The sequence below is a fragment of the Electrophorus electricus genome, chromosome 5 (genome assembly GCF_041902795.1).
Source record: "Electrophorus electricus isolate QZ-2024a chromosome 5, ASM4190279v1, whole genome shotgun sequence".
Taxonomy (NCBI): Eukaryota; Metazoa; Chordata; class Actinopteri; order Gymnotiformes; family Gymnotidae; genus Electrophorus; species Electrophorus electricus.
The window spans coordinates 27,285,000-27,297,685 of record NC_137501.1 but is presented as its reverse complement, the minus strand read 5'-3'; the positions used below and the strand labels follow the sequence as shown (position 1 = coordinate 27,297,685).

The following is a 12,686-nucleotide window of genomic DNA, read 5'->3' as shown; positions in this document are numbered from 1 at the left end:
AATGAAGTCAACGATAACAAACATTAGATTAGAGGCTTGTGAATGCATCTTTTATAGTGTTTTCTCTGATTTTATGGTAGTTTTGTATAAACTTTCCTGCTAAATCTACAGTTTCTGCGTTTTCCCCCAGTAACATTTTCCGTTTTTCTGCATCGGGCAGTGTGAGGAAGGTGGGGATGTTAGTAGTTCTGTATAGAAAGGCTTCTCTGATGGTTTTTGGACGTGAAAAAGCGAAGTGCCGCCGAGTTTCAGTTTCTCCTGACAGACAGAGGGGTGCAGATCCTGTCCTCTCTGGACAGCAGGCTTTGTCTCTGCCTTCCTGTTCCTGTGGCCAGTTTACGGTCACTCGCTCCGGATTTACACAGGGTTCGCCTTTGTTTGTCTTCTTCAAATCTGATGAGATAATCTGCTGATCTGCATTCACGATCAAGTATTTCATGAAATTTTGGTTTGTTCTGACGCGCAATTTCATTTTTCCAATACAGGACATAAAGCACTTTGTTGTTGTCTTCAGTTCCTTTCAGTGTGGAGGGTCGAGTTGGACTATTTTCTAGGTTTTTCTTATTGGCCAGTAGGTGTAGTGGGTCATTTGAATTTCGTTTATTGCTGATAAAGGCTTTGTGGGGAAGGGAGCCTGGGTCGAGGTGGTACCGGAATTTGCAACATCTTTTCTCATCTTTTATCCAGGAGGAGTGGGGACCTGCCCAGGTCAGCTCTGCTGGCCAGGTTCCACACATTCCTGTTTACCCACAGGATCTCTCTGCAGAATTCAAGATGCAGTAAAACTGTGGGTGTTTGGTCCCAAATTTCATAGTTTTCCATTTGCTCTAGTGCCCAGATTTCTGCTGTTTAAGTCTCTCTCTGTCTCTACATTATCAATTTAAACGAGCTTTACTGGCATGACAGAATCATATTGTATTGCCAAAGTATTTAGATAAACAGAAGTAACGAACACAAACAGCAACATACACAAACACAGATGACAGAGCAGGGAATAGCAGTATACTGTGCAGTGTATACAGTGTATACTCTTATGTGTACACATATACTGTATATGCAGACATATGCAATATGTTTTACACAGCACATAAAATGTACTGTGGAGATCAATATGAACTAATATAATGTGGCACAGCAGTGATGACTCGCCCCTTCCCTCTGTCTGTCTGTCTGTCTGTCTGTCTGTCTGTCTGTGTGCGAGTGTGTGAGTGACAAGCATATTTTACAGCGAGTGTTGCAGACACTCTGTTCCCTCCCAGTAAGATCTCCGCTGTGTTTTAAATTCTGGGTGAAGTGTCTGAAATCTGGGGTAGAATGTGTCTTGTAGCGGTGTGTGGTGGCTACAGGTGGTGAGAGCATGTAGCTCCGTCTCCCCTGCAGCTGTACAGCGGTGGGCACAGAGGTGCGTCTGTGTCTGCCTGCCTCTACCGCCAGACTGTGGTTACTCAGTCTGTACCTGTTCACAGTTCCTCTCTGTTATTAATCAGTGCGCTCAGTGCTCAGACACTGTGTATCTCTCTCTCTCTCCCTCTCTGCATTCCTCATCTCATTTCCTTCTCTAGACTCTCTCTGTCTGCCCCCCCCCGCTAAATGCATGCTGTTCGCTTGAACGCTATCGATTCCCTGTGTGGAGGGAAGAGTTCACTGGCCACCTGGTTTTGCAAGCCTGGAGGAAATTTAAATATCTCTGTAGAAAGCAGAATCTTGCCTGGATAAACAAAACTTGCACGACAGTGACAACGAACACTGCCCACTGCAGCAAAGTCCATCTCACACACACACACACACGCTCGTACTCACATACTCACTGAGATACACAATCACTTACACACTAACATACACTCACACACAGACACACACACAAGCACCAATTTTAGAATTGCCATGCGAGCCATGAATTCTAGGATGCAAAAAGGCTGATAAATTATCTTTTGACCATGGAGAGGAAGATGAATGGCAGAGCTTTGAGGAGCGATACGAGATCTCCCTCTTTAACCAACCGAGACTGGCTAAGAAGCTAAAGGTGGGTGGACTCTTCTCACTCGAGTCTCATTGAGAGCGCATGATTCATGAATCAGCCTTGCACACTGCCGCCTACCGGCCCTGGCTGGGGGGTGGGGGGTGGGCGGAGGGGGTAGAAGTGGCCCTGGATACCTCCGCCTGCCCTCCGAGCCGCAGTCCCCTGTCAACGGGGCGGGTGGCGTCTGATAAATTAGCACAGCACGACGCCGGGCGCGGATCGATACACCACGAATGACAGATAATAAGAGCGGCTCCTGCATATGTTTCTGTCAATATGGAAAGCCAAATGCTCCAGAGACTAGACTGAGTAAATCTAGTGAATCAATTTTGCACAGAGAGAGAGAGAGAAGGAGAGAGGTAGAAGGAAAGAACCAGGGTAAAGGGGAAGAGGGAGAGAGAGAGAGAGGAAGAGTGAGAACGAGAGAGAGAGAGGGAGCGAGCTCTAGAGTTTACAGCATGGGTGGGGTCAGTTTTAGCTTTCTGGTTATGCTGTAGAATAGTGAGGATGAGCACTGGAACAGTGAACACTGGTGTTCATTTACCTGTCACCATGGGACGGAACGCCATGCCTTTGTTCGTCTGCGAGACCTAACCACAGATGGGGAAATAAAGAGAGCGTGAGAACAGTGCAATTTCATTTTAATGGGATGCAAACGCAGCAGCAAAATAAACATAAGAGCATCACAACAAGTCTGTTTAGGATATTTTAAAGGCTCAAGAGCTTTAAATGATCATAATGATCCAAACCCAAGTTCTCAGGTGGTTTCAAAATCTTCTCTGCCCTTCAAAGGCAGTCCTCTCCATTAACATCATGCAAATTATAGGCTGCTAATTACACTATGCTAATTGGCGGCCAGTACCTTTTCTGTCTCATTAGCCGTGTTAGCTTGTTGGTTGTGCCGTTTTGATAATAGCAACGAGAGCTGAAAGATTCGAGCGGTACGCACGAGGGGGTTCTCTATGAAAAGGCAATCAGGCACAGACAGCGAGCACGACAGAAAGAGGGAGGGAGGGAGGGAGAGAGAGAGAGAGAGAGAGAGAGTGTGTGCACAAGATGCCAAATTCCAATCTGCAATCAGAGGCCTTTGTACTGTCAGCAAATCCTGATGACGCTCACTCTGCACCAAAAAATAAATAAATAAAATCGGAAATAAAAGCCCTCTTCTCCTTCTGCTCCCTGCCTCACAGCTCGACTCTGCCAGACAAAAGCAGATGCTGGGAGAATGATGCCTGATTGGGCCACTGGGGTCTTTAGGACTGTGGGGAGGGCACCCACGATGAAAGAAAAGTCCATGTGACCATCTACCAACCACAGGGGCCATAACGACCATCTACCAACCCCAGGGACCTACCTACCATCTACCAACCACAGGGGCCATAACGACCATCTACCAACCCCAGGGACCTACCTACCATCTACCAACCACAGGGGCCATAACGACCATCTACCAACCCCAGGGACCTACCTACCATCTACCAACCACAGGGGCCATAACGACCATCTACCAACCCCAGGGACCTACCTACCATCTACCAACCACAGGGGCAATAACGACCATCTACCAACCCCAGGGACCTACCTACCATCTACCAACCACAGGGGCCATAACGACCATCTACCAACCCCAGGGACCTACCTACCATCTACCAACCACAGGGGCCATAACGACCATCTACCAATCCCAGGGGCCTAAGAACTATCTACCAACCACAGGGGCCATAACGACCATCTACCAATCCCAGGGGCCTAAGAACTATCTACCAACCCCAGGGCCTCCAGCCTGCCATGCTGTCAGTTAGGAAGGGCATGACCATGGAATAAGAAGAGGGAGTCAGCCTTGGGTAGGATTCAAGGCTGCCAGACTGAAAACTACAGTCGAGGGTGCCAAGATGTGGATGGGATTTGTTGTTTTGTTTTGAGCTCATTTGATCATCTGTGTCTGTGTGTGCACGTTTGTGTGTGCACACAAACAAAGTCCAGTTCCCCTTTCATCTCCAGCACAGAACAAGTCAACTGCACCTGTATGAAATCAAATGACAATGCACTTCCCATCAGAGAAATATCAGAGGAACCATGTGGGCTCTAGACAGAGGTACAGCTCATCCTAGGGTCACCCTAAACTCACTCTAGGTCTGACTCTACTCTCCTGATCTCAGGGAAGCCTCTTCCACTTCTCATGACCTCCATAAAAACAACCAAACATCCAGTGTCTGAAACAAAGCCTTGATAACGTATCACGCATCTAAAAAATTTGTGATGTAAAAAAAGTCCAAGATCGATATTTTTGGATTTATTTCCACCTTTAACGTGACCTATAATCTGAAAACTGTGCAATTAAATCTGAAAACTGAAATCACCAAGGGGAAAAAATTCAAAATAAAAGTCTAAAATAATATGGTTGCATAAGTGTGAAACTGGGGATGTGGCTGTATTCAGTTCACCAATCAGATTCAAGCTCATGTTAAATAGTACACATGCATCATCAATTAAAGGGATTCTGTACAGCTGTTCTAGTAGGAATTTCCAGACATTTTCATCGTTGTATCTCACTCCTAAAGCCATGGTCCACAAAGTATGAAGTACCAAAGGGACCTCATTGTTGAAAGCTATCAGTCAGGAGAAGGGCATTAGATATACCAAAACACAGTGAAGACAGTCAGTCATCAACAAGTGGATAAAATATAGAACAACAGTGACTTTACCAAGAACTGGACATCCCTCCAAAATAGAGGAGCGCAAGATGAAAACTGGTCCAGGAGGCTGCCATGAAGCCTACAGCAAGATCAGAGGAGCTGCAGTAAAAGTCCTGTGACAACAATCTCCTGTATTGGTCGTATGTCTGTGCTGTGAGGTAGGGTGGCAAGATGGAAGCGTTTTCTTACAAAGAAATGCATCCAAGCCTGGCTGCAATCACTTATGGCAAGTCTGGCAAAGCATGTGGGAAAATGTGTTATGGTCTGATGAGACCAGCGTTGAACTTTTTTGCCTTAATTCCAAAAGATACGTTTGGCACAAAAACAACACGGCCCATCACAAAAAGGACACCACGCCCACAGTGAAGGACACCACGCCCACAGTGAAGGACACCACGCCCACAGTGGTGGTGGCAGCAGTATTTGCTGGAGCCGTTTTCCTTAGCCGGATCTGGGGCTTTAGTCAAGCCGTAGGGAACCACGAACACGTCCAAATATCAGTCAGTTCTGGCAGAAAGCCTTCAGGTTTTGGAACAGTCCTGCCTGATCCTGGACCCGAACCCGTGTGGAGATCTGTGGGGTGACCTGAAAAGTATATCGCAATCCCGTTCTCCCGCTTCAGCCTCGTGGATCTATGCACAGGGGATCACGATGACAATCTGACAGATCTGTGCACGGGAGATGCCCTCGCAGCCTGACAGGTCTGGAGCGATTTTACAAGGACGAGTGGGCAAAGATTGCCACGTCAAGATGTGCCACACTCGTAGACTCCTACCCAAAAAGACTGAATTCTGTCACAGAATCAAAAGGTGCTTCTACCAAGAATTAGTTTAAGGTTGTGAATATTTATGCAATGTTATTCTAAGTATTTTATTTGTATTTTTCCCCTTTAAAAGATTTCAGTTTGCTTTTTAATTGAATTGTATAAATTATAGGTCAAATTAATGTCCTGAAATTATTAATCTTGGTCTCATTTCTATACATAAAAAAAAACCTGCCATTTTAATATGGGTGTGTAGCCTTTTTCTATCCGCTGTATCCACAGCCCCATGCAGAAAAAGCTCTGGCTCATACTTGTATCTGGTACTCATCTGAAATGCAACGGCAGGCACGTCCTGGTCAGGGCCGCGTGGAACCCTTCCGTGACTCTGGTCTATGAAAGATTTAGTTCCCGCTATACAAAACCATGCAACATAAACACAATGGCAGCATAATGAGTAGGCCAGTAAGAAGCAATAACAAAGTGTGCATGTAATAATGTCTGACACAAAAGGAAAACAAACACACAGATTAGGCACACACGGGCTGAACGTGACTACAGCCAGGCAAATGATTGCTAAGAATGACCGTCTGACAAGTTCCTAGATCGTTTGGGAGTTCAGGCTTGTTTCTCTTGCTGCTGGTATCATTTGCGGAAACTTCCTAGCAGATGCCATCGTGTAATAGAGTTTGCTGGCTTATCTGATGAAATGCTAAATAAAAAAAATACAACCTAATATTAAGTGAACCTGATGTATTAGCAGGGTCTCCATCTTGCAAGATGGCATGAATACTGAAGGGAGTCAAAATCGAGATTCAAACTTCTTTTTTTTTTTTTTTGTAACCCAGTGATGCAAGGCACCATGTGCTCGTCAGATCCTAGGCTGGAGACTATATACTCAGGATACCGGATACTGGATCTGCATCGATGTAAACATGCCGTGTAGGCGCTGCAGCAGAACACTGCTAGCAGGTCATTAGCATGTGATTAGCATGTCAGTTTGCTGACTGCTGTGGTAGTTATAGGCTCTGACTTGGAGGTAGAGAGATGGAGACAGTGAAAGGCATAGCAGCAGGAGTAGCACGACATAGCAGCAGGAGGTGCGGAGGAGTAGCGCACGCGAACACCCACTGGACTGGGGTACATTGCCATGGCATGGGCACACGTGCAAGGTAAGGCTCCCTTCATTGCAAAGGGCTTCCTGTAGAAGAGAATGTCTCAAACTTTCAACCCCAGAGTCGAAATCCTTGCACGCTGGATCGTGTCATCCCTGGTATCTTATTTATGCCACAGAACAAGAGGATTCAAATCAAAAGATCTGGAAGTCAAATGTCCTCCACTCTCTTTGGAGAGCAGCCGGGTGTGAAGACCAAGCAGCCGGTCAGATACATTAATCCTTCCATGAACTCACAATCCTTACAAAATCTTGGACCTGAAGTGGAAATTGAGGTCAAGGGTTCAATGCATCTACCGCGGAAGTGAACGCTAATGCGAGCTAATGAACTCTAGGGAGACTCATGAATGACCTGTGACCTTTGTAAGGTCGTGCCCCCGAGAAGCCCCCGAGCCTGAAAACAACATCCAGAGAACAGCTGGAGCAGTTCAGCCCAGCCAGCCCGGAGAACGCAGTCGGAGGACTAACACTAGATTGCTGAAGAGAAAAACATGCATGCATATTAACGGCAAAAAAGCAAAACCATCTATCTGGACTTGTGCACCGGGGTGACGTATAACAAAAAGGCCTGCTAAAGTGCCATTACTTCGTTTTAAGGTAATGGGCTTCTCGTTTCATGACTGAGCAGGCCTCACCCAAACTCTCTGGGCACGCAACCCACATCTCGCTCACAGAGAGGATGAGTTTGTGTTGAATTGTCAATGCCTGTCGCTGCTTTAACTGTGATGGCTGCAGACAGCTGTTGTGTGCGTGCGTGCGTGTTCATTACAGAAACATGTACCAATCGTTCAAAAGTAAGGTTACCGTGCATAAGTCCTGCTTTCACTCAACAATTTATCGAGTCAAGGTAAGTGGGTTGACACACGCACACGCATTTACGCACGCACACGCGCGTGCACACACACACACACACACACACACACACAGTTTGACTGTTTACTTCTCAAGTCACTTCACGAGAGGGGAAAAAAAAAAAAAAACACACAAAACACAAGCCAATCAAAAGTCAAATCCATTAGCGGAATCACATCAAATATTCACTGACGCAAAATACGCTGTGGTGTTTTACATTTGTGCTGGCGGAAGAGCACCTTCAATGCATTTTAATTAAGGCAATGAAATCAAAATTCAGGCAGAAGCTTATCAAGCAGCAGTGCCGAACAATAATCATAAAAAACACCAGCGTGCCTCATAAAACGCAGCCAATTTATTGAGCAACTTGATGGTTCCTGCAAGATTTTAAATTACTAATCAACATACTGCCTGCGTGCATGCGTTTGCGTGTGCATGTGTGTGCGTGTGTGCGTTTTGTTGCCAATTACTTCAAGCTCAGCTATAGCTCAGTGCAAACTGAAAAAGGCTTTGATTCACTTTTAATATTCACACCTACACATATACAGGCACATCAAGTTCTGGAGCAGGGGCTGAGAGTACAGAACATACACCAACATATCTGACCACCGAAATGGGTGGAGGTGAGAACGGTTTAGGCAGGAACAGGTGGAGGTGGGTGAAGCTGCACCCGCCTTCTGACCGGTCACGGCCGGCCCCTCCGAGCACCGGGTCTCCATGGTGACCCTGTCTCGCATCTTTGTTTGCCTCTGCTTCCTTGCTGATGTTCTGCCCCTCCTTTGGGATCCCTCACCTTTCATTAGTCTCACCTGTGCCTTGTTTGTCTCTCATTAGTCTTGTTCTATAAACCCTGTGGTTTGGATGTGCCAGCCCATGTTTGTACTAAGCCCTGTCGTGTTTTCTCTGCCCGTATGCACTTGGCCTCTTTTCGTGTGGTTTGTGTTCCACGTTGTCTAGTCCCGTACTTGTGCGTTTTTGTGTTTTGTTTACCGGTACCCTTCGCGTTGGCTCTTTCGCCCTGGACCGTTCTACTGATCGCGATTGTGGATTCAGTAAATCTCGCTCTTCTCAGCGTTTGCGTCCGCATCCACGTGATCCAGCTCTCCTGTCATCGGGGCCAGCGCTGCTGGACGTGGTTTGTATTACCTGCCTTAACATGCGTAAGGCCCGGGAGCTAGATTTCAGCGGTGTCGGCTGGACCAAGAGTGTGGGACATTTCATAGAGAACCACACACAATTAGTCGGGAAGAACAGCAGGGCAGTGACCTTGTGTGTGTGTGTGTGTGTGTGTGTGTGTGTATATCTATTTAGTCAGTTAAGGCAACTAACGTTAAGGCGTATTATTCAGTACCAACTGGGAATTAATCAGTAATTACACTGAAACTAATATGCAAAGTAAGCCAAGTCTGGTTCCGAGCCTGGACCCACCAACACGTCCTTGGAGTGTAAGGTGCTAATGTGTTTACATTTACATGTGGCGGTAGGTTGGTACTGCAAACAACGGGCACCTAAAAAAGACCCCCCCAAAAAAGGACCAAAAATGCAATGGCAGTTCACAACAAGCAGAAGCTAGCATGACCACAAGTCATCAACACCTCGTTAATGATCACAAACACCACAAAATACCAAGACCATCCTAGCGAATGCAGAGAGCACCAAACACAGCACTAAACGATTGCATCACACCCTCCGCCCCAGTGTAAATCACAACAAACACAGCACTAAAACAGAACAAACACCTGTGTCACACCCTCTGCCTCAGTATAGTCACAACAAACACAGCACTAAAACAGAACAAACACCTGTGTCACACCCTCTGCCTCAGTATAGTCACAACAAACACAGCACTAAAACAGAACAAACACCTGTGTCACACCCTCTGCCTCAGTATAGTCACAACAAACAGCACTAAAACAGAACAAACACCTGTGTCACACCCTCTGCCTCAGTATAGTCACAACAAACACAGCACTAAAACAGAACAAACACCTGTGTCACACCCTCTGCCCCAGTATAGTCACAACAAACACAGCACTAAAACAGAACAAACACCTGTGTCACACCCTCTGCCCCATTGCTGCAGTGTCAAAAGTGACAGAGGGCATCAAATTCCCCCTCCCAGCTGATCAATCTGCTCCACAGTGGAATTACTCCAATTGCACCCAGGACTGGTAGGGACTGGTGAGGACTGGAATACAGGTTCTGGTTCAGGAATTTCTGAAGGCCATTTAAATCTTAAAAAGGCACAGATGTTCAAGTATAGCACGCACGTCAACTGAAATGCTTAAGACATTCAATTTTTTTTTTTTAATGCATGCACTCCGCTATGAGATCTGCTCAGACCAAATAAAGTAAACCACTATCAATAGGAGAGAATGAAGAGGTCACCCTCCCACCCACATACACCTTTCTCCAGCCAATCAGCTCCCTCCAGCCTGTTAATCACCAGTACCTCTTAAAATCACGACACACAACCACTTCCACGTTCACACTTATTCATTAATTAACACATACATCTGCACCTTATCCCTTCCTTCTTATTTAAGACAACAGGACCATCACACTGACCTTGTCCTCTACGAGAACTCATCTCGCAAGTCCGCAAATTTAAGACCATTAAGACTCTCCTTCGTTTTTACCTTTATGCTATTTGTTGGTGTTCCATTTTTTGACCTCAGTTCGCTCCTGTGTTTACTTATGTTGATTTTTTCCCATCCCTCACTCATACCTCGCTCCTTCACTTCAAAATGTTGCAGAAGACCTTGAATGAGGGGTTGCTCCTCAAACAGCAGCTCATAGAGGAGGGCGCCCTCGTCTGGCAGGAGAAACAGGTGAGCTGTCATCAATGATCTTTGACCACAGTGCCTGCTAATGAAATAAACAACCACCAAAAGCTTTTTCGGGTCAATGGTGCAGAATCGCCCATTCAGTTATTTCCCATTTTGACCAAAACACAACCAGATTCGTGTGACAGTGAAACAGAGCTCTGACATAAGGCGGCACCATGCAGCAAACACCACAACCATCAACGCCACAAACTCCACAACCACCACAACTACCACCAACACCAATGCCACAAACACCACCCACGTCACAACCAACACCACAAACTCCACAACCAACTGACCCCACAACAAATGAATGACACCAAAGCTAAACAAAAAACATTATCTGTCCCATACTTCTACATTTTCTTCAAATGTTTTCAAAAATCCAAACAATATCCAAAGTTTTACATACTATAAGGCCTGATTTTCAGACAGCTTTTGTAAGAAAACATTAGGCTCCACTGTTCAGATGGAATCATGAAATAAGTGCAGTACCTTTGATTATCCAGTTCAATGGTGTTTGATATTCTTGCTTTTACACATCTTAATTAAAATATCCTATGATTAAATGTCTATGTATGATTACATAAAAATAACTATGAATAACTTGCTTCATTTTTAATTGCTTGACAACACTACTATAGTTGGCCATTTGTGTAACTGTTATTGGCAAATGTCTACACATATACAGTGCATTTTGTAAGTACCTAGTAAGTTAGTAATAATACATTTCTAGAGCACATTTAAGACAACAGGAAATGAACCAAAGTGGCAAAATGAGAAAAGGTAAAAGATTCATATGATTATATAAACACTCATACCACATAACACTGGCTATTTTCAAGAAACAGAAAATACAAATACGTTAAAGTTTTGACTTTAGGACAGTATGGAAGGAGTCAGTCTGGCCTGAGAAGACAGACCGCTCCAAAGATGGGGACCGCTACTCAGACAGCTCCATTACGCTTTAGCTTTATTTTTGACTGGGTAGCCATCAGAAGAAGCTGATCAGAAGATCTCAAGGCTCTTGATGGAGTATACCACTGAAACAAATCAGATACATGTGTGGGAGAGAGCACATATTGTGGTTTAAAAACCCAAACTCTGAGCTGAATTCTGAATCGAAGTGGAAACCAGTGTGGGATCAGGGCTACAGTAGAAGTGCTACAGCATTTTGGACTAACCATAGCTGCGCGATAAAAAAAGACTGGCCAACCCCAAGAAGTAATGAGTCACAGTAGTCCAAACCAGATGAGACGAATGCATGATTCGCCTTTTACAGGTCACTGACAGACAAGAATGAGGTGAGAACAGGCTGCTTTTGATCACAGTGGAGATGGACGTACCAAACTCGAGGTCCTCACAAAGATCACTCCTAGATGCTATACATTTGACTAGACACAGGATGCAAGATGACCAAGATTGTTAAGGTAGTAACCTGACAATGATACAGTATTTGTTTGACTGTACCCCTGCACAGCCATGTGTGTGCGCAGTGTGTGTAGTGTGCGGTGTGTTTGTTTTATCCTTACGGTTATAATTTAGCTGTACTGTCTCCTCCAGGCGGCTTTTTGCAGCCTCTGCATTCAACTTCCTCTTCCTGCTGACCTCCACTTTCACCCTGAGGTCCTCAGCCACCTTCTGTAGGTGCCCAAGTTGTGCCTGGAGGGGATAAAAACAAAATCACACACACACACACACACACACACACACACACACAAACCGTTACAATGTCCCTATGCAAACTACAACACTTGTGTGTCTTGATTATCTTTGAAGGACTTTCAAAAACACAAGTGGAACAAGGTGTTCACAAAGAAATGGAACAGAGTTAACAAATGTAGTCCCAACACCCATGACCAGAAACATACCACCAAGTGCATCTAGATATTAATGTCATAACCATCAGACTCCCACAAACATGGGGAATATAAATAGGTTATCTGCTGAGGAAATGGTGGCAGGAATGCATAAATGTCAGGGCTCACGTGAACCAGGCAGGTTTGGGTTTTTTGTGTGACCGAGGATCTGATTTTCCATTATAAATCGCTTCCATCAAACCATATAGCTGCAATGACAAACAACTACAGAGAGCTATGGTCTATATTCCCCATCTACTTGCACAGTTATTGAAAAGGAGCCAATCTCTGTGTGTGCATGTGTGTGTGTGTGTGGGTACACCGCATTGCTTTCCAATTTCCCAGGGAGAATTTACCCATAATGCAATGATGAATTCTATCGGTAAGGGATTGGCTAAGCATGACTAGCATTCTGGGGCAGAAGCAAAAAAGCGACCAGCTCTTCCATGAACCAGCCTGCTAAAGAGATTTATAAGACTCATTTTCAGATAGTCAGG

General features: G+C 45.2%; 1 protein-coding gene across 4 annotated transcripts in view; it reads right to left on the bottom strand.

The window, feature by feature from the left end:
• Nucleotides 1–12,686, bottom strand: part of LOC113585882 (glucosidase 2 subunit beta-like) — a 92,642-nt gene that overhangs the window by 73,485 nt on the left and 6,471 nt on the right. For 3 of the 4 annotated variants that reach the window (XM_035530072.2, XM_035530074.2, XM_035530075.2), the window contains exons 6-8: nt 11,863–11,992; nt 10,231–10,317; nt 2,565–2,610 (exon numbers count right to left, since the gene is read on the bottom strand). In XM_035530072.2, the coding sequence (XP_035385965.2) occupies nt 2,565–2,610; nt 10,231–10,317; nt 11,863–11,992 (263 nt within the window). The remainder of the gene's footprint in view (nt 1–2,564; nt 2,611–10,230; nt 10,318–11,862; nt 11,993–12,686) is intronic. The other variant, XM_081714638.1, reaches the window with a different exon arrangement.